Source organism: Bos indicus x Bos taurus, chromosome 17 (genome assembly GCF_003369695.1).
Source record: "Bos indicus x Bos taurus breed Angus x Brahman F1 hybrid chromosome 17, Bos_hybrid_MaternalHap_v2.0, whole genome shotgun sequence".
Lineage (NCBI taxonomy): Eukaryota > Metazoa > Chordata > Mammalia > Artiodactyla > Bovidae > Bos > Bos indicus x Bos taurus.
Window position 1 is genome coordinate 65,098,836 of NC_040092.1, and position 23,477 is coordinate 65,122,312.

At 35.9% G+C, this 23,477-nt stretch overlaps 1 protein-coding gene across 5 annotated transcripts in view; it reads right to left on the reverse strand.

Moving 5' to 3' along the window:
• Window positions 1-23,477, reverse strand: part of LRBA (LPS responsive beige-like anchor protein) — a 756,962-nt gene that overhangs the window by 19,595 nt on the left and 713,890 nt on the right. For all 5 annotated transcript variants that reach the window (XM_027513423.1, XM_027513426.1, XM_027513425.1 and 2 more), the window contains 2 exons: window positions 18,786-18,941; window positions 12,283-12,450 (listed from right to left, as the gene is read on the reverse strand). In XM_027513423.1, the coding sequence (XP_027369224.1) occupies window positions 12,283-12,450; window positions 18,786-18,941 (324 nt within the window). The remainder of the gene's footprint in view (window positions 1-12,282; window positions 12,451-18,785; window positions 18,942-23,477) is intronic.

Sequence of the window (23,477 nt, forward strand, 5' to 3'; positions counted from 1 at the left end):
AACTATTTATTATAACTTAATTTTTATACAAAATAAGTACTTACCATCAACTAATAAGATTTTTAAATAAAAACAACCAATATAATTTTCCAGGTTAGCAAAATCTAATACCCATCTGACCTCTTAGAGACATAAAACAAAATATGAAACCTTGCTTTAAAAAAAAAATCACTTCAATAGAGTATTCATTTTGAATGAAAATGTAAATTTGTTTAAGGACCTAAATATATAATTATTACATATATATATAGGTTTAAGAAAATCTAAGTATTATATATACTTGCCATTTCCTAAAACTGGATACTTCTGTTTTGCACATCTTTTATTCCATTTTAATTACATTTTTACTATAAAGCATTCATCAATGAAAAAATTCATATGAAAATTGAAGACTAAGGTTTCTCATGTGGCTCACCATAATGGTAAATCAGGAGAGGAAATGGTTTTTGTGAAGCAGATGAGGTTAGTTGTTAAATGTTTCTTAAATCTTTCCATTAACTTTCTAATTTTTCAATTGGAATGATAACACTACATTTTAATTACACAGTTCAGTTCAGTTCAGTTGCTCAGTCGTGTCCGACTCTTTGCGACCCCATGAATCGCAGCACGCCAGGCCTCCCTGTCCATCATCATTTCCCGGAGTTCACTCAGACTCACGTCCATCAAGTCGATGATGCCATCCAGCCATCTCATCCTCTGTTGTCACCTTTTCCTCCTGCACCCAATCCCTCCCAGCATCAGAGCCTTTTCCAATGAGTCAACTCTTCACATGAGGTGGCCAAAGTACTGGAGTTTCAGCTTTAGCATCATTCCTTCCAAAGAACACCCAGGGCTGATCTCCTTTAGAATGGACTGGTTGGATCTCCTTGCAGTCCAAGGGACTCTCAAGAGTCTTCTCTAATACCACAGTTCAAAAGCATCAATTAGAAATTATTTAAGACTTGGTCTATTTATACCATCTCTACCAACCTTTCTTCCTATTTTCCTTTCATTATGGATTTTTTCCATTGTTTTGAAAACATGTTGATTTTGTTGAACATATACATTATAGAAAACAAGTCATGGCTTCATTTAGAATATGACAACCAACAATAAAATTTGGTAGCTTCCTCTTGTAAATATTACAATTATTAATATAAGACAGTATAATGTTGATTTAAAACTCAATAATACTAAGTTCTTGATTTATAACCTTTCTCCTTTCTATGATATATACTATATATATATATATCATATAAGTTTATATGAACTTGGGCTTCCCTGGTGGCTCAGAGGTTAAAGCGTCTGCCTGCAATGTGGGAGACCTGGGTTCGATCCCTGGGTTGGGAAGATTCCCCTGGAGAAGGAAATGGCAACCCACTCCAGTATTCTTGCCTGGAGAATCCCATGGATGGAGGAACCTGGTGGGCTACAGTCCACGGGGTTGCAAAGAGTCGGACACGACTGAGCGACTTCACTTTCCTTCTTTCACTTTCTTATATGAACTTATATAAACAAAAGTTTATGACAACGGAATCATCTTCTAAGACATTAAAAAGTGCACTTGTGTGAGTATATACCTACAATTTTATACATAAAGTATAATCCTAACATGTGTAATAGTATTTAAAAAGTACAAAATCTTATCATGACATATACTTTCATAAGAACTCAATACTATACTAGAGATTGCTAGAGGTAATAAAATTATCTTCTGCAAATACTAAGAGTACTTTAGTGACAAAGTTGCATCAAATTTTCCACAGTTGATGATCCAATGAAATGAAATTTAAAATGCTGTCCAGTTTAGTGGGTAAGAATGATGCCTCTGGCCTAGAGTCCTGGGTTTGAATCCAGGCTCTAGTTTGCTAGCTATGCTTCCCCTCCCTTGGGTTTTGAAGCTCATAGGTCTTACTAGAACTATGAAAACTATGAGAACTCAGATTCATGTCCACTGAGTTGGCGATGCTATCCAACCATCTCATCCTCTGTTGCTCCCTTCTTCTCTTGCCCTCAACCTTTGCCAGCATCAGGGTCTTTTCTAAGGAGTCAGTTCTTTGCATCAGGTGGCCAAAGTATTGGAGCTTCAGCTTCAGCATTAGTCCTTCCGGTGAATATTCAGGGTTGATTTCCTTTCAGATTGACTAGTTTGATCTCCTTGCTGTCCAAAGGACTCTCAAGAGTCTTCTCTAGCACCCCGATTCGAAAGCATCAGTTCTTCAGCGCTCAGCCTTCTTTATGATCCAACTCTCACATCCGTACATGACTACTGGAAAAACCATAGCTTTGACTATATGGACCTTTGTTGTCAAAGTGATGTCTCTGCTTTTTAATATGCTGTCTAGGCATAGAAAAAAGTCTGGAATGATAACTAGTAAATGTAACCAATCTCCTCCTGCCCTCAATCTAGTAAGTTCTCATAGTTCTAGAAAGATCTAGAAAGTAGAGGCATACTAATATTCTCTCTGTGCCTCATCTATAAAACAAGGATAACAACAGGACTGGGCTGCCCAGGTGGCTCAGTGGTAAAGAATACGCCTGCCAATGAAGGAGATGCAAGAGATGTGGATTCGATCCCTGAGTTGGGAAGAGCCTCTGGAGAAGGAATCCCCACTCCAGTATTCTTACCTGGAGAATCTCATGGACAGAGGAACCTGGTGGGCTACAGACTGTGAGGTTGCAAAGAGTCCAGCACGACTGCACACACACACGCGCGCACAACACCAGGACTACCATGAGGACTGACGAGCTACTACGTGAAGTGCTGGAGCTGTGCCTAGCATGTAGGGAGCACTCAGTGAACACCAGCCAGCAGCGGCAGGGTGGTGCGTATTTTCACCCTCTGTTGCTCACATTTGTTTTCTAGCAAAAGTACAATATCTGATCCTGTGACACATAAATACCAATTAGAAATGATTCTTATTACTATTTTTCCCATCAGGGAGGAAAATATACCTTCATTTCTAGAAAGTAGACTATGATTTCTCCCATTCCTCTTTTTCTTAGATTTTTCAACCTTCTCTAACAATCCATTTCATTCTGATATAGCCAGAGCATGGAGCTGAGAGCAGGAAGGGAAGATACATTACAATAACTAGGTATTTTCCTACCCAGTAAAATATATTTATTGTGTCTGATTATCAAAATAATATATACTCATTATAAAGCATTCATATAATTTAGTAAATTTTGAAGAAGAAAATGAAAAAATACCTCTAAGTTCCACTACCTAAAATGACCATTGCTTGCATTTATCAGTTATTATTTCAGACTTTTTTCTAGCCTAGACAGCATATTAAAAAGCAGAGACATCACTTTGACAACAAAGGTCCATACAGTCAGAGCTATGGTTTTTCCAGTAGTCATGTATGGATGTGACAGTTGGACCATAAAGAAGGCTGAGTGCCGAAGAATTGATGCTTTTGAACTGGAGTGCTGGAGAAGACTCTTGAGAGTCCCTCAGACAGCAAGGGGATCAAACCAGTTAATCCTAAAGGAAATCAACCCTGAATATTCATTGGAAGGATTGATGCTGAAACTGAAGCTCCAATACTCTGGCCACTTGATGCGATGAGCCGACTCCTTAGAAAAGACCCTGATGCTGAGAAAGGTTGAGGGCAGGAGGAGAAGTGGGCGACAGAGGATGAGATGGTTGGATGACATCGCTGACTCAATGGACATGAGTTTGAGCAGACTCTGGGAGATAGTAAAGGACAGGGAAGCCTGGCGTGCTTCAGTCCATGAAGAGTGGAGAGTTGCATACGACTGAGCAACTGAACAACAGCAATATACAACACGGTATACGAAGCATACACTTACCGACACAAATATTTAAAATATGTCTTATTATACCTGTAGTTTGGTGATCTCTGACACTTACCAATTCAGAGAACATATACTTTCATGTCAATATCACAATTCATAATACGTTAATGGCTATACAGTCTTCCATCATGTGGACATATCAAACTTAACTTGTGTACTTCTTTTATCCTAGTTTTTTGAGACTTTTCACTTGCCAATTCCCCACAGACAGGCTTGTCTTTGGCTCTAATTCTTTGATAGCTTCTGTAGTTGCATATGTGTGTCTGGAAACATCAACATTAAAGAACTCTGCCTCCAAAGAGAATGTAGATACTTAGAAAAGTTGTTGAAATCTTATCCATATTTGTTGATGTTTAATATTATGATTCTTATAAATATGAAAACAAAAATGGATAACTATTTTTATCTATTTATCCTAAATATCCAAGTCACATAAAATTCTTTGTAATTTGTCCTCCTTAACATTTTTAACTGGAGAAGGAAATGGCAACCCACTCCAGTATTGTTGCCTGGAGAATCCCATGGATTCCAGAGGAGCCTGGTGGGCTACAGTCCACGGGGTTGCAAAGAGTTGGACACGACTGAGTGACTTCACTTTCACTTTAACATTTTTAACATTTGTTAAAGATACATAAGTAAGGCATTAGTGAAAAGTATAGAGGGTTTTCACATCTTCAGCAATTTGAAACACCTGGATTTGACGCCAAAAGCAAAGACAACAAAAGCAAAAAACAAACAAGTGAGATTACATCAAGCTAAAAACCTCTGGACAGCAAAGGAAACCGTCAGCCAAGTGAAAAGGCAACAGATGAATGGGGGAAAATATTTACAGATCATAATACTGAAAAAGGTTAATATCCAAAACCCACGAAGAATTCACATAACTCAACACCAAGAGAACAATCTAACTTAAAAATGGACAGAGGATCTGAATAGACTTTGTTTTTTTTTTTTTTTTTACAAAGAATACATACAGATGGCTAAGAAGTACAGAAAAGGGTAACTCAACATCACTTATCACCAGGGAAATGCAAACCACAACGAGATACCTTCACATCTGCTAGACTGGCTTTACGAAAAGGACAAGAAATAACAGGCTTTGATAAGAAAGTGGAGAAAGAGGAATCCTTGTGCCCTGTTGGTAGGAATGTAAATTGGTACAAACACTATAGAAAACAGTATGCAGTTTCCTCAAAAAATTAAACCAGCAAGTTCACTTCTAGGTGTAAACGAAAACATGAATTCGAGAAGATACTTGCGCCCCCTATCACCGCAACATTACTCACAATGGCCAAGACATGGAAACAGCCCAAGTATGCACTGATGGATGAATGGACGGACGAAATGCTGCACGCACACGCACACGCACACGCACACACACACACACACAGTGGAATATCAGTCATAAAAAATAAGCTGCCATTTGTGGCAATATGGACAGACTTTAAGGGCATTATGATAAGTAAAATAAGTCAGACAAAAACAAATACTTTATGATCTCATTTATGTGTAGAATTTTAAAAACAAAAAACACTGACTTCAAAGATACAGAGAATAGACTGCGAGGTGGCTGCCAAAGGTGGAGAGTGGGCAAAATGGGCAACAGTGGTCTAAAGGTGCAAACTCACTTACAAAATGAGTAAGTCTTGGGAATTTAATGTAGAGTATAGTGAATATAGTTAATAATCACGCTGAGTCACTCAGCTGTGTCCAGCTCTTTTTGACCCGGTGGACTGTAGCCTGCCAGGCTCCTGTGTCTATGGGATTTTTCAGACAATAACACTGGAGCAGATTGCCATTTCCTCCTCCAAGGGATCTTCCCGACCCAGGGATGGAACTCACATCTCCTCTGACTCCTGCATTGGGAGGCAGCTTCTTTTCCACTGACCCCCCTGGGAAGCCCATTTAATAATACTGTATTGTATATTTGAAAGTTGCTGAGAGAGTGGATCTTAAAAGTTCTCACATCGGGAAAAAACAGTGTAACTGTGTGGTGATGGATGTTATTTAGATACTGTGGTGATCCTTTGCAATTATACAAATATCAAATCATGATGTTGTATATCTAAAATGCATATGTTAGGTGCCAACTATATCTCAATTAAAAAACGAGAAACTTGCTGACCCTGCTCACCCTAAGGAAATATAAAAGCATTCTCTCAGTTGTAGAAAGTTGTAAGCTATGAGAATAAAAGCTAAAAAGCTCAAGAGTAATGAAGACCTGAGCCATGAGAGGCAGAAGAAATTCTAAGGATGTTTTTCCCCTGTGTAATTTGCTGTATGACTCAGGGAACTCAAACCAGGGTTCTGTACCAACCCAGAGGGAGTGGGAAGGGGTGGGAGGTAGGAGGGAGGTTCAAGAGGGAGGGGACATATGTATACCTATGGCTGATCCATGTTGATGTATGGCAGAAACTCTTACCATATTGTAAAACAATTATCCTTCAACTAAAAATAAATAAATTTAATAATAAATAAAAGCAACAAAACAAAAACCACTTCAAATCCAAAATACAAAGTTTGATCAAACCCATTTGAATGTGAAAAAATTACTTTTAAAAACAGGGCAACTGTAAAAGAAACCATCAGGGACATTTACTACCTAATTTCATATAAAAGCGTGTCTGTTCACGAATTCTCAGGACTATCTAAGGCATAATGTAAGGCACATATGCACAAAGATGTTGTATCACTTCTCTAAAGAAGCAAACTCTTTGAAAGTCAATCTAATATGTTGTTCCAGGAGGTCTTCATTAACCATATCCTTAGTAGTTCTACAATAATATACATCCCCCACACAACATTCTAAAAGCAGAAGACTCCTGACTTTAGGCTTAAAAAAGGAAGAGAGGGGAGGAAGTAGCTTGAAATTTCAGAGTACATCCAGTCTCAGTTAAATGAAAGGAGACATATTTACAGTTTTCTTTGAGAGCCTACACTTCATTGACTATAGAGAATTTGTAGCTTCTAACTAATGGGTAATTCCCGCCATTGTTTGAAATTAAATTTCCTATCTGAGCATAAAGTATTAGACAATTTTCTTTGGTGTCGCACTATTAAAGTGTTCATATGAAGATACCCAGTTCCAATTTGAAGGGATAAATCATCTGTTCTTCTGTTCTCATATTTATATGGCAAGAACCCATGGGTTGAATGGTAAAGTCATTTTTTTCTGCAACTAAACAAGGTAAATAAATGTGATATATTGGCACATCACCCCACCACTCTGCATATGGTGCACATTAAGGCTGTATTCATTTGCCATATGAATATAATTCCTTTTACCACATCTACTATTAGTTACAAGCAGTAAATACAGAGTTGTTTTGCTGGAACGGGAGGGCCTGCATTACATCATGGGGCACCAAACATCCTGGCCCTTCTGGAGAATTTCATAGACATAGCTTTAATGTCACCTGAACTTGAACACTGCCAACATATTGCTTCAAACCATGCTTGATGAATTCTTCAAGGAAAAAGGGGAAATACAGGGCAATCTTACTGCAATAGCGCAAACCACAAGGAATGTTCTTGATGAGATATACATGGAAGGAGCCATGTTCTAGACAAAGAATCAGATTGAGTCATATCCCAGATATTAAAAAAAAAAAAAAAAACGTTTCAAACACTGCTTTCATAGTAGCTGTGAACATAAGGAAACTAAAGTTAAAATATCATGCAAACAATTTCCTCCAACTGTAGCCTACTGAAGACCTGTGATTAATAAGAGTTCTTCTCATTACAAACTGTGATGCTTTGTTTCATTAGGTATATATCGTGCTTACTTTTTCCTTAAACAAAATACTGATTATAACCGTCCAAATCCAGGTTAGTGCAGGGCCAAAGAAGAAAGAATGTTATTTCTTTTACAAACTCATACAGTTCAACACAGATGTACATATCTTGACATTTGTGAACCATAAATACTACACCACAGGCAATTAAAACAAAGTACACCTGTTTTAACAAGTACTGATTTTCAGAACTATCAAGCCCCCCAACGCGTCCAGCAGATGGCGCTCTAGGACGCCTACTTCTTGTGTCACATCCACCTATATTCTGGCAAGACAAAGAATAAGGATTTATCGGTAGCTTCAGTAAAGCGTAGTAGGCTTTATTATAAAAAGAACATAATTCCTAAATATGTGCGCAAAAATATACATATGCATAAGCACATGTGCACAGAGACAACCAGGAAATAAGTCACACCTGGACATACTGTGATACCACTTTTCTTAAAGACTTGATGAGTAGTCTATGTATATCAGTGGTATTTATGGTTACATGGCAAGATCATTCTAAATTCATTAAAAAAAAATTTAGAATGCCTTAAAGTTAGAATTCATTTTTAATTATAGCAGGGATGTCTCATTAGGGTGATACTAGTAAAATTAACAACAGTAGGATTTACGGTAATGACTTAAGTGATTGATGAGAGTGTAACAAAATGAAGTTTTCGACAGAGAAAAAGCAGGGCAGCCATGGCATACAGTACTTTAAAAAACAGCTCTGTGGTCTGTTAGTGCTAGCCTTATGGTTAATAAAACCTTCTTTCTAATTAATGGTGCTGAAATATTCTTAACAGAATCTTGTTATGAAAAAAACTTTTTTTTTTTTTTTCCAGCAGACGCCATTCCTATAAAGGAGAAAGCTGATATAGATTAGCATGTCTGATTGCAAAGAAGAAAAAAAATGCCACCTTTCAATCAAATCAAAAACAGAATGTGAGAATGGAAAACTACTTTACTGAAATACTACGCACACCATCTATGCAACACCTCACAGTCAGCGACTGTTTGTTTCTAAAGCTATTCAACTGTGACTTTTAAAAAAATTACTCAGATACCTAAAAATGCTTAATAAGCACTTACATTTAGATGCTTAATGAGAATTTGATTTTAAGTTTATGATCTAATAAAATACAAAAACAGTGAATAAACTCTTCTGTGAATTTTCATTTTGATTACAAGATCATTTTAAAGTTTAAAGTATTTAAAAGTCAATTGAATGCATCAGGGAACATTTTCTTCAAAATTTGGAAATGTGCAGTCTGGATAGCATTATTGTGAAGGAAAAATGAGTATTCCAGGAAAGCATTTTGGTGGACAAAATCCAGTTTTAAACACAAAGGGTATGAGGGCAAAGAGAGATATGCTTCCATGCAGAAAACATCTTTTTTTGAAATGTTCTTGGTTAATTTTATTTAAAAAACCCACAACTAAATGGAATCCTATCTTAATTTTTCTTCTCATTAAGAAAACCACATTCCACAGGAGATAACTATCACAAGACAATAGAGTCAAAAATGAAAACCTATCTGTCACACAGGAAAACAAGGCTTTTGCTATATAACCTAGTCAGATTCCATAAAACATATGCATCCTTTTAAAAGCCTCATGGTATACTATATACAGGTTTTATCCAGTTTGAATTCGCATGATTTTGCCTGAGTAATGTGTTTATTAACACTAGATAACATGAGTTAAAAAAAAAACAACTAATAAAGCTATCAACTTTACATACAGCACTGACATTAGATTTGTAGGTAATGCCATAGGCTTATGACACTAGTAAGTAAAATTGCTGGCTTATTCTTATGATTTTTGAAATAAACAAGTAATATGCTTGGATGAGGCCTATAAAATGCAGGAAAGGCAATGGTCTAGTTTTTTTTTTTTTTTTAAATTACCCATTTTCTTTCCAAGAGAAAAGTCTAAATTCAAAACTTTAAGTTGAGGCACTGTATGCATCTACAGACCACGTGGGAGTTATGTATATAAAAGCCTGGCTATCTCTTAAATGTCGATTCATCCAAGAGCTACAACACAGAAGTAAGCATAATCTAAAATTCTTCATCCAAAAATCTGTGACTTCAGCGGCTGCACTGTGGAGCCATCAACGAGCCACAGGCTTAAAAAATGTGAACCAGCTTGCATGAGTGCTTAAAACAGCTCACAAGCAGTACACACGTCTTTGTTTTTGTTTGCATTGTCTTTTGAAAAACTTACACTGGTTTATTCATTTTCCCATTCTAATGTGTGGAAATTCTCATTATATGAAAAAGTGCCTATTTGTCTTTTTCTCAGATTCACCCTTCAAAGTTAAAGCAAAATTCAGTTGGGACATCAGACATTACAGAAGGACCCCAAAGGATGAGGTTCGCTGTGAGAAAGGTAATTTATCAAGAGTCATTACACTTCTCTAAAATTTTTATCAGATGTGCTGTTAAGTTATTCTTTTATTTTTTCCCTTGCATTACCAGCATTACTAGGAGTTAATGTCCACCACACTGCAGACAATGAGAGGGCATAGATGAAGTGCTTTATGGAAAATACAACATTATAATATCTACTCTAATACCAGCAAGATGGTGTTCGTGTGGTGATTTATTTGCTCTGAAGCGTTCTGTGCTTCTGATAACACGTTAAGTCGGTTACTATCGTTGCTTTCATTTTACAGACAAGACAGCACAGCACAGCATAGAACTTAGCTGTGTCTTACTCTAAACTCCATGATCTGGTCAGTCCTACTTGATTCATTTTTATAATGTCATGGACATAAAAAAATCATCTTTAGGTTGATTTACAAGGTATTTAAATATATATATTTATCCTTTCTAGAAAAGCTGAATATTTCTAAAATGCATTTATTTTAAAATACACTTAAATCTCTGAAATGTAACAACAATTACACATTAACTGCAGCTAGAAAGCCTTTAGCTACTTTTCGAAATACCCATTAGTAATGACATAGAGAACACGGTTAGGTCAAGTTAAAAAAAAAAAAAAAAGAACAAAATTTTTTTTCGTTTGGATTGCTGTGTGTGCATGAAACATCTCACACTATTTCAAAGCAAAGTTCTTCCTAAATATTTTCACATAAATAACAAAATGGTATGCTTATTGTCTATGTCAAATCTAGGTTTGTCTGAGACAGTTTAGTGAATCTCAATAACTGAGTTTATGGAAACAGGGAAAAACGAAATTGAAAGTAGTCGCTCATCTTAAAAGGCCAGAAAAGGAGGAAGGAACAGAGTATGAGGCTCCACAGAGAAAAGGACATGAAGCACTTCTCAAAAGAATGCGAAAAACAAAGTTCCCTGAAGCTTACAAATTTAAAGTTACTACTTTAATTACATATAGAACGGAGATGTTGTGTACATACGTGAAACACACACACGTCCACACTAACCTCCCGATACAGGCACACACACTGAAGTTGCTCTGACTACTCTTACCCATAGCATCAAAGCCGTAAAGTTACTTTTCACATTTAATTTGTGTAGGGAATTGTCCATGTTTTGATTAAGAAATACATATTAGAGGTTCATAAAATAAAAACTTTGATTCACCATCACACCAAACATAATACATACAAAGCAGAAACAGTGTTGGCAAAAATACTTTGCATATACTTCTTTTAAAACTGTACTGGCTCTTGAGTAAATTTTTTAAAAAGGTTTCACTTTCATACAAATAATATACATTTAATAAGCACAGCTTTAATAAGTCAATTCAAAATACGATGGACTTAACATAATCAGGCTGTTTTATAATTTGGGACTGAGTGACAGAAGTAAGTACCATAGTATTCAGGTAATCAGCAATACCGTGATCCTTCCTTAGCCAAATAAATTGCAACTTGCTTTAAATTAAGAAACTGTAAATATTTAAGAGCAGTTAAAATGCTCTACCTATGAAATAAAAAATATAATGCTATTCTTGCAGGATCTCTTCAGTCTTGTCATAATCATTTTAATTAAATTCTCGTTTTTCAGGTGGTCCTTTTAATTGTTTTTTCCTACTTCTTAATGTGTTTTTCTAAAGCCATTTCTTTTCTGCAGCTGTGTGCGATTGGTTTTAATGGTAGCTGCTTCCTTTTTTGCCTTCTGTGAATTACAATTTTAAATGGTTACACATTTTTTGTTTTACTGCCTTCAGCATAGTTTCATAAAGATGTTTAAGGCTGTTGGTGAACATTTTCATTTCCCATTTGAGAAACCAACAGCCAATTTGAATATTCCATATTGGCCTTTTATGACCTGTTTTATCTTTTAATATGTAAATGAAAGCATATTTTTTCTAAAGACTGGTTTGTTTCCATGAAATTATAATTTTTTTTGCTCTTTAAAATAGGAATTCAATAAACAATATGTGATTGCTCTTTTACATTATATCTTATTGTTTGTGAATTAAACTCTTCTGTTTTATTTGGTGACAGCCATTTCCAAGGAAGGACTAGCATTTTCAGATAAGAATAACCAAACACATGAAAATGAGATTTTATCCTTGAATTTGAATTATCATTGGTCACAAAATGTTAATAACAAGGTTATCTAGAGCTTTCTTAAATTATAACTAAGAAATTAAAATTACTTGATACTTCAGTTTCACTTTCCCCATGATAAAATAGGTAAAACTTCACTGCAAAATGTTACTATACATCACTTGTAAAAGTTCACTTATAAATTGTACTTACTGCCCGGGTTATCTCCAATACCACTGCTTTTTCCATTCCAGTACCAGAGCAGAAGGGTTGCATCACGTGACCCTGACAGAATGTAGCAATTTCCCCCGATATACGACTCCGAACGAGTGAGGCAAGTGACGACATCCCAATGGCCAAACACCACTTGGATCAATTTTCCTGAAATACAAAACAAGTTTCTTTTAAACTGCTATTTAAAAAAACTGAAAAACTTTCCAGTGATTGTTTAACTTTTAAAAAGATAATGAAGTTGTATTAACTCATATTCTGATAATTCAGATTTTATAATAAAATTTGATCTGGTTCAACCTAAAAGTTTTCTTTGAAGAATTAACAACAACAAAAAGAATCAATTGAACAGTGATAGTAACATTTTTGAAAGACATATGTTAAAACTATTTCAACTAATAATATTATTATACATGGCTCCTAGGAATTACAAATGAATTATGTCTACTGATTAAAGCAGACTCAAGAGAACCCTTATTTGGAACCATTTCAACAATTTATTAAGTTACTCTAAATGATCCAAAACAAAGCAAAACTTAGTTGCCTTTCTGTAAGTACTCTATCCCTCAGACTTCACTAATATAAACCTCTCTCTGAATCAGTAAAGGCAATTTATTTCTTCTTCTCTTCTCTGAAGTCATCTACACAAAGACACTATAAACCACATCCAAGAGTTTCTGCTTTTCACATCAGGATTACATGAGCTAAATTTTGATAAAAGGACTAATATGTTGTGACTGCAATTTGAGCTAGTGATTCTTTCTTTAATTGTCTGAATGAGGAAAACTCCTGAGGAGAAGGGAAATTAAGATGACAGTTTACCAGTAATGACTGGGGAGGGGGACCCAGTAAACTTACCATATATCTAGGGTGTCAAGCACAGGATGAACTGCTCACATAACAGTGTCAGAAAAAAGTAAAGGTCCCACCTTTTAGATTTTTTGTTTAATCAGATACGGTGTTTGTAATTCATACAAACTTGTCTAAAGAATTAAATAGCTATAGCAGCTCTTCTACTCTACCCTGACCAGTTTCTAGCTAACGTTTCTCTCTGAAATGACTACAGAATCTACAAATTAAAATGTCATAGAATGTGTACCTTTAATACTCAGATTGAATGCTTTTCTTTTTTCAAATAAGCATTTCGGTAGGGTGACAAAAAATACAATTCAGATGTTCAAGATAAAAACCATTAAGCTGGAAAAAAACTAGTATGCCTAAAAAGTTTATATGTTTAACTTGGAACAGATCGCAGCCTATCAAAACCTTAAGGTCTCAACTAAGTATTGGTATCTATATGTATTTAATTTTTCAAGATAATAAATATAACTAAAACATTTCCACTAAATTTTTCACATTATTGATTTAAATTAACCCAAAGCATATTACAAAGTCTGAAAATTTAGAAATAAATACTGCTTCATCCACATCAGATGGGAAGTCAAATACAGTGTTTTCCCTTGTCCACAGTGTTCTAATAGTAACTTAAGAAAGATTCATATCATTCTCAAACTGCAAAATTGATAAAGTACACTTCTATTTCCTATGGAAAAAGACTTTAGTCAAAGCAGGTATTTTAACTAGTAAGTGTTAAAAATGTTCACTTCTGAATTTCTCCAACCTTTTAAATTAACACCAGAATGTTTCATTTTAAAAATTAACTTTATCAATAAAGAATATAAGAACTCAAGACTTTCTAGAATTAAAAAATGGAAAGAAAATTAAATATTAAAAATATAATAATTTTTTATCATTTCCAATTTATATGAAGGACAAAGGAGAGAGGTTTAGTGGTAAAATGGTTGGAGTTAGAGGGAAGACCTAACTAAGGATGAGACAAAAGGCAGCTGAATGTACTCTTACTACAAAGTAGAAAGTGAGAGTCGCTCAGTCGTGTCAGACTCTGTAACCCCATGGACTGAAGCCCACCAGGCTAACCTGTGCGTGGGATTCTCCAGATAAGAATATTGGAGTGGGTAGCCATTCCCTTCTCCAGGGGATCTTCCTGACCCAGGGATCAAACCTGTGTCTTCTGCATTCCAGGCAGATTCTTTACCGTCTGAACCATCAGCAAAGAAGTACTAATTAGAAAAGTGAAAGCTAAATCATGAGTTTTAACTACTGAAAATACTGAACACCCCATAATGTGATTATGCTTTTGATCACAGAGTATGTACAGTGACTTCTGCCTCAGCCTATACTAAATGCTGAGAGCATGTCAACTATACGAGTGATTTAAATAGGTTACTTAGAGCAGACTCATTTAAGATTTGACAACCATCAATTCAGTGGGCTGTAGAAGTGAAGATGAGCAAAGTAATACATCTAGGTATGTGAGGTCTGTGGCATAAACAGAAAACCCAAACGCTGCACGCACACCAGGCAGCCCGCGAAAGAGCAACTGTCTGCTTGGTAACATGCTTAGTTTCCAGCTAGTGAGAACAAAGGGCAAAGTTTTAGCTGTAAAAGTGCGACGGATTAAAAGGACTGTCAGAACTTCTCAAGACACATAATAATTTGCTACTTCTCATTAATTAAGTCATCATTCTATGTCTACAATGTCAGCGTTAGGAACATGTATATTCAGACTGGGGTTTCTTTTTTAATTAAAATTTCCTAGTGTTTTAATTTTTGCCCCTAAAAGTTATCACACTTATTTTTCATTCAGCAAACATTTACTGAGCACCTACCAAGTGCCGAGCATTAGATCTTACTTGTATATAGTGGCAAACAGAGAAACGGTTCCTGCCCTCATTAAACAAACAGAAACAGACAAGTAACTGTGAGTGGTGTTAACTACTAGAAAAGAGGAGAGAGAAAAACAGGAGAGCACAGACTAAGACTGGGCATCAGGGAAGACTGAGATGAGGGGGCGCCAGCTAAGTATTCACATCTAAAGAGTTTCATGTTTTAATACAAATTAACTTCATTCTCCACAATTTATACTCTGGGCTCAACTCTGGAAAACATTATTTTTTTTTTCAGTTTGCTTTTTCCTGTCTGGCGGTGTTCCTCCGCAATATTTGTTATTGCTATGAGGTGGAGGTTCACTCCTCCTAAATAAATCACACCGTATAAATACCTGCTGTTCTTTTTGGTAAATTATTTTCTGATAATCTCATAAGTGTTCCTCAAGCTTTATTTTTTGTTTCCTTTAATACCAGTCCACCTCTCCACACACTAATATCAAATATTACCACAAGCACTAGAATATCCTTTTTTTGACAGAACAAATTTTCTAGTTAATGTTTTATTTGACAGCTGTGCTACAAATAAAAAAAAAAAATTCAAGCTCAGGACTCTGCACCACTGAATCTAAAATGTGGCCTGAAAATAATTCCTACTGCCGAGGGAAGGTTTTATTGTTGCCTCTGCTGCTCTGGTTGTGTCTTGAAAACATGATTTATGTTTAAAGAATTTCCTGCTACAACCATGTTTCTCTCTACCCCCACCTCCCCACCCCACCAAATCTAATAAGAGAAGGATTTTTTTTTTTTGGCTTACGTGCCAAAATATAATTGAATTCAACACTTGTGATAGCTCTGCCATTATATATTATTGATCATACAATTTTTCTGCTAATCTTCTCTGCTAAACTTAGGAGAAAACATTTAATATTCCTATCATCATGAAGACACTAACACATTTAAAATTTAAATAATTTTAAATAAAATTTGCATCAGAGTTTGTATACAAGATATTAAGAAGGGTATTAGATTTATCATATGAGAGTTTTTTCAAAGCTTTCCTGGAAAGTATAAATATTTTTGGTATACATGTTCAGTCCCACCAAAATGAAGTTTAAAATGAGACTTCTTTCTTATGAAAGTGTTTTATGCATACACGCACTTGTGCACGTTTTAAAAAACAGTAAAGTAGAAGGCTTTTGGAAAGAGAGAAAGGAATGCCATCTAGTTTATTAAGTCTAAAGTAACATGGCAGACATTCTAGGAACCTAGATTTTAAATGGGTAACACTTGTGTGAGATAAAATGGACTAATCACAAAGATGCCACATCTGAGGTCAGAAGACCTCCAATGCCCAGGTCTAGCACCATGACCTATGCAAATTTCAACAAGTTACTTAACTTTTTCAAACCTTGGTTTCATCATCGAAAAAATGGGCCTATGGACACCTATTCGATTTCCTAAGATTACTGTGAGGCTGACACAATATCATGTATGAGAAAGAAGATATTTTATAAATTCTAGAGAACTGTGTGACTATAAAAATTATCTTGAGTATTATATCAAAGTGAGGTTAGCTTTGGAGGTGGTGGTTTAGTTGCTACGTCGTGTCCGACTCTTGCAACCCCATGGCCTATAGCCCGCCAGGACATGGGATTCTCTAAGCAAGAATACTGGAGTGGGTTGCCATTTCCTTCTTCAGGAGATCTTCCTGACCCAGGAATCGAACCCAGGTCTCCTGCATTGCAGGCGGATTCTTTACCAACTGAGCTACAAGGGAAGCCTCAAGGTTAGCTTTTACTTTACAAAGGTTAAAGAGGTTAGCTTTAATTTACAAATATCAATATTCAGTGTCTTTAAAATGATATGAAATGTCAACAAACTCAGCAAGGCTCAAATGTTGAAACCAAAGATTGGGAGAGGAGCTAAGATGGCGGAGGAGTAGGACGGGCAGAACACTTTCTCCCCCACAAATTCATCAAAAGAACATTTAAACGCTGAGTGAATTCCACAAAACAACTTCTGAATGCCGGCAGAGGACATCAGGCACCCAGAAAAGATTGACATAATATATGATCCCATGTGAGGACATTCCAGAAAAGGCACGATTATAGAGATGAAGAGTATGTCAGCAATTCTGAAGAGGCTGAGGTGAGGGAAGAAACTGACTATGAAGGGCAACCCAAGGGGTTTCTGGGGAATGTCTGCTGCTCTGCATCTTAACTGTGGGGGTGGTTGCATAACTGGATACAATGCCCTGAGACTAAGGGAACTAAAAATCAAAATAAGGAATTTTACTGTACGCAAATTGAAAGATAATTTTCAATGTATAAAAAAACAGTATGAATCTAAAAGAATGTTCAAGAAAACCCTGTGATAGGATGTAACAATTTTAATCTGAAAGTTTGTGAAGAAGGGAGCATAGTTTGAGGTCAAATAACACTAAGGTTGTCATTACCGTAATAGTGAAAGAAAAGGTTAAAATTTAAACCTGAATATTAAGCCAGAGAAGATTTATTATAATAATAAATAATTTTAGGAAAACTTGTCAATCTCCAATGCGTTTTTAAAGAATTCCAGAGGAGTTTTAGGTTCAATAGTAATTAATATCATAGACCTAAACATCTAGTAAAAGCCCAAGTAATCAGGAAGACCTGAATGATATCTTCTTTCTGAACCTACCTCCAGAATAAAGAAGTAAATTATAAAAATATTAGGTCATTGATTCCCTGAAATAAAAATTAAACGAGATCATGTCTAACTTCTAGGGTTTATTCTATACACAGTACATATTCAACTATATTTCCCTACTCTCTCATTGTTAGGTTATAATACAATCATCAAAACGTAGCTAGGACAAAGTCCCTGAATACCCAAGAATTAATTCGTTAATATACTATACTTACTAAAGTAGGAGTATGGACTCATACATTGTATAGAGATGACTAACATGACTGAAAAAGGATTTGCTGTAAAACAATTAATTAGAAATTTCAATTTAAAAAATTTCCTATCCCCAGAACCTTTAATCAATATAATTATTTGTAGATCCTTGTTTTAGTTGAACTATCTACCTCCATGGTATTTAAGTTCTAATGCATTACTATCTAATTTTAATTATTTTAAATATACAACTACATATTCAGTATAAGTTTATGCCCTCCTCTTCCAGTTTCTAAAATACTTTAAAGAGACTCTATTAAATTTTTCAATGTTCATAATTGCCTATATGCAAAAATATACACCCATTCATTGGACTGGATATCCTATAATAGTAGTGATTTGAGTTTGGTTTGTCCCTTAGGGAGTTGCATGCAAATGAACACGGAGTCAGCTACCTTTCTTCACCATGGTGTAGTTTTCAGCAAGATTCAGTGGAACTGGGTGGAGGCAAGATAGCCACTCACAGGAAACACACTTAGAATTTCCAGGGAAAAAAAAATAACCTTTAAATAATATTAAAGTAGGGAAATACACCTGTAAGTATGTGCACTTGTCATATGACTATGCATGGACATGTACATATGGCATTTACACCAAGGTATGCTTTCAAAATAAATTATTCACTTGTAAGTATGAAGCTTGGGCGACAAACCTATCAAAACCTGCCCCTTTAAAAACATTCTGAAGTTAACTTATTAATGGATTATAGAGTAGATTATTACTTGAAGGGGAAAACTATATTTTACACCTTTTAGAATTCTGTAACTTTTACAGGGGAGATGAGAAAGCCTTTTCAGCCTCTTACCGCCACTTGTTGTAAACTTGAGTTCACTGATAAAGAAATTATGAGGTTACCTGTGTCTGTAGAATAGACGCGGAAACTCTTATCCCAGAAGCCACAGAGAAGGATGTAGCGGTTGTCCGACGTGATGACAAAACACTGGGAATGGACTTGAATGCTTTGGTCTAAGAGGTCAGTGATCTGCCTCCTGTGCATTCCTGTATTGCTGGCTATGAGAACAGAGGGAGAAAAAAAAGCCTATAAACCCACATGCGCAAAGAAATCCTGTAATTTGTCATGCTGGGGGCTGGGGCCAAGGGAGAAGAGACAACACAGTCCAGGATAAAAACATCTGATCTTTAATTTTAAATACAATAATATTTGAAAAACCACAGGAAAACACAATCCGATTGTTGGAAGAAGGAGGGTAGCCAACTTCAACAGCTCGGTAAGAAATTCTGCCTAGAGGAAAGAAACAATAATACACTACAATTTTAAAATACGTAGTATACAATTCTCAGAACATGCTATCTAGCTCTTGGGCAGGACCAAACTAGATTAGAATCTCCAGATTGCATCACAGTTAGGTTTGTGTTTCTGACAATCTCATTACATCTATTGTCATGAGAATGGATTCATGTTGCGACAATCTATTACCGCTAACTTTTTGTCACAAGGAAGAGATATTAGAATTTAAATGTCATATATTTGAAATATTGGAGCATCTTGTACTAGTTTGACTTTAACAGGCCTTTAATTTGACCAGATGTGAACTCCCATTTCCCCCGTTCACAGCCGCACTTGTGTGCAAGGAAAGGGTAGGATGACTATTTATGAAGGATACTTGTAATTGAAGAAGTCAAAGCACAGCACACTGCAACTTTCTTGCTACTTCTGTAAACAATAAAACAAGACAGTCTGGCAGTATGTTTTCAGAGTGCTGCAGAGCACCTGAGACGGAGTCTGTCACAAGGCATAAGGTCAGACACAGCTCGACATCACATGCATGTGAAGAGTAGTAATCCTCTAGAAACACACGATCAGCCATGTCATTATCAGCAAAGGAATTTTCACGGAGGTGCCTTCTTTGGCATTATGAAGCCAACCAAATAGAAAGCTCTGCTGTTCGTGAACTAGCAGTTATTTCATTATCAGCTTTCCAACACAAATTACAGTTCTTATACTGCTAAAAAAAAAAAAAACTTGATCATACCAGAAATCAGAACAAAATAAATGTCTACATCTAATTATTAAGTTCTTTGCATCATTGCTTTCAGTTTTTATTGGAAAAAATATTATAGATGCATTATTGATAATTAAAAATAGAAATATATCTATGTTATATTCATTGTAGGTAATAAGTTAAGATGGCCAATTCAATAGAAGGCTCAGAAAGTAATATGGAAGAAAAAAAGTGTTCAAAATACTTTCCAGTCCTCTGCTGGGATACAGAGGGATAAAATACTCCTTACCCTCATGGCATACAGAACATAGCAAATGTATTCATGTGAAATACTGCAAAGTTCTGCTAGTGTCTGACTGTACAACCTAACCATGTAAGATTATTAGATAACTGTTTGATAATGGGCTTCGGATACTTTGGGGGAGATTCATGGCCTAGAAAGTGATAGCAGTAGTAAAAAGGGCAGGCCTCTAGTCAGGAATCACGTGCCCCCTCCTTCCACACAAAGGGAAGCTCCTGGCAGGTGAAATAGCTTTTGTGTGTCATAGTGTATCATGGAGAGACGTTAGTCTCTCACTGCAGTGAACCTGTGTGATACGATTAAATCTTTTAATTTCCAGTAAACCTAGCAATTTAAAACAAGATATATGGTATTTTCTATACTGGTTACTACAGTTCATTCCACATGAAAATTATAAAAATACCGTATTTTTGTTAGTGTTTATATGACTTTCGCTTACATGATATATAAACTTTCACTGGTCTTTTTGGCGTTATTTCCTGAGTGAAGTCGCTCAGTCGTGTCCGACTCGTAGCGACCCCATGGACTGTAGCCTACCAGGTTCCTCCATCCATGGGATTTTCCAGGCAAGAATACTGGAGTGGGGTGCCATTGCCTTCTCCAGGGGATCTTCCCGACTGGGAGGATCTAATTTGACAGACCTGGCCATGTATATAATTTTGAATTGAATGACCACAAACTCGTCATGGGTAAAGGCTGATGCCCCTTCAGCATTTAAATGAACTATTTTCCAAATAAGTGATTAGTTATAATTTAACACTGCAACCCCTAATCCATCCGTCTGTCCATCCAACCATTTAGTCTATATAACCTACCCTACAACTGCCTTTTCTTTATCTTACTGTTTTGTCTAGCAAACCTCACCAGATTCAGTACTGAAAGTATTTTTATTTGATGAAAATTAGGTATATTTGTCTAGATAAGCAGTCTACAAACTGGAGCATGTATACCCTTGTGGGGGGGACAGGGTGGGGGTGCTGGCGTAAGATTTCCCAAGGGATACATGGGCACAGATGGTTTTAAGGGAATCAATTTCTGGTTCCGCAACTTTCATGAGTTCTCTAGCTTGAAACAGATTTGCCTGAGAACTCTCCTGTGAGTTTTCCTTTCTTACCTCCCTTTTTGCTCGCTCTTCTTCCACTAGATAGAATCTTACTATGGTGCTTTACTCCAGGGTACAAAAATCTCTTGAGAGCCAAATAAAGAGACAATTCAAACTACTGATGTGATGCTAGAAAGTGAATGCCTAGGTATCATCACATCATTCTGCAGGGCAGGTGGTTTCCAATTCACTGCTTTCAGTGAATGGAAGGAGGATCTAATCACGCTGTCGATTGATAGATCATTAAAAATAAGTTTCAGTGATAGATTGTTAAAATGATTATTTAATGATAGACCGTAAAAGTAATCCTTAATAATATATCACTCTATGAATTTTGTCCCATAACTTGGAAAGAGTTTGAAGATTTGAATAACACTGCTAATACAAAACTCTCTCCTTTCCCATCTATCTTCTCATGTGAGTAACACTCCTGAGAGCATCCATCTATAAAAAACAAAAAATTAGGATAGAACTGTTGACAAATTCTGTCTCTTTCAGCAACAAATCATGTTTATCCATGAATACATGAACTACTTAGGGAGACACTCCCATTCATTGAAGCTGTATTTCCTATTTTCAATAAATATGTGTTGTGTATGTTTAATAGTACTAAAATTTATAATTTATAATTTTAATAAATATGTATTGAGATTTTTAATAACTCAATGAGGATTAATTTTTTAAAGCTGGGCCTGAGGTCACAGGAAATCTCAACATTTATATTTACATACGTATTTTTATTGCTGAAAACTGTTTAATGGGGTAATCAATTTTCTACAGTTAAAATAAAATTGTGTAGGGAAAGCAGAATGAAAGTACAAATTCAAGATGAGAAAAACATTCAAATGGTAAAGATTTCTTGCAATGAATTTTTTAAAAACAGAAAAGGTTGACTATCAAGTGACTTTGATATTTAGTGTCTGCTGGATATATTTAAAATTTTACACACTTTGCCAAAAATCATAACCTTTGCAACTATTTAAACTTGTGATGATATCACATTAAAATTTTTTAGACGTCAACTTAAAAATGTGTGAGAAGATGCATGTTTTTTTTTTTAATTTAATTTTATTTTTAAACTTTACATAATTGTATTAGTTTTGCCAAATATCAAAATGAATCCGCCACAGGCATACATGTGTTCCCCATCCTGAACCCTCCTCCCTCCTCCCTCCCCACACCATCCCTCTGGGTCGTCCCAGTGCACCAGCCCCAAGCATCCAGTATCGCGCATCGAACCTGGACTGGCAACTCGTTTCTTACATGATATTCTACATGTTTCAATGTCACTCTCCCAAATCTTCCCACCCTCTCCCTCTCCCACAGAGTCCATAAGACTGTTCTATACATCAGTGTCTCTTTTGCTGTCTCGTACACTGGGTTATTGTTACCATCTTTCTAAATTCCATATATATGCGTTAGTATACTGTATTTATGTTTTTCCTTCTGGCTTACTTCTCTCTGTATAAAGATGCATGGTTTTAAACAACTACTTCAGGAGATGCGGGAACAGTCTGATGACCAATGGTCAGCAGGGAAGACTATGGCCTGAAGGCTGAATCTGGCTTGTGCCTGGGTTTGCATATGAAGTTTCACTGGAGCACAGCAATGCTCGCTTGTTTATATATCATCTGTGGCTGCTTTTGTGCTATAACACAGAGTTATGTAGTTGTGTCTGAGACCTTATGGCCCACAAAACCTAAAATATTGACTATCTCGCCCCTTTCCCCCATGCCTTCGCGACAGGGTTACCATTTCTGAATTCATTTAGACTTTATACTATATGATATTCATTGACAAGTTTTAAGACAAACAATGATTCTGTACTTCAGAAACCAGGCTCTAAGTGGCACAACAAATGGGTTTTATTTTCCTGACTCTTAGAACTTTACCCAAGTGGGCATTTAATTTAAAAATATATATATATGGCAAATTGTATCTACTCAAAGCAAAACAAGATTCAGGAACCAGGGTACTGGTTATCTTTCATATAGACACGTAATTCTTAGATTTCTGCTTATATTTGGGAAAATGATAAAAGACAGTTTAGAGCTTAAGGTTATTTTAGTTCATCTTGATAATTCATCTGCAAATGGTGGCCATTTAAGTCTCCACTGAAACAATGGTGTTAGAGAACAACAACAAAAAAGTGACATATGCACAAGGAACGCCTTGAATTT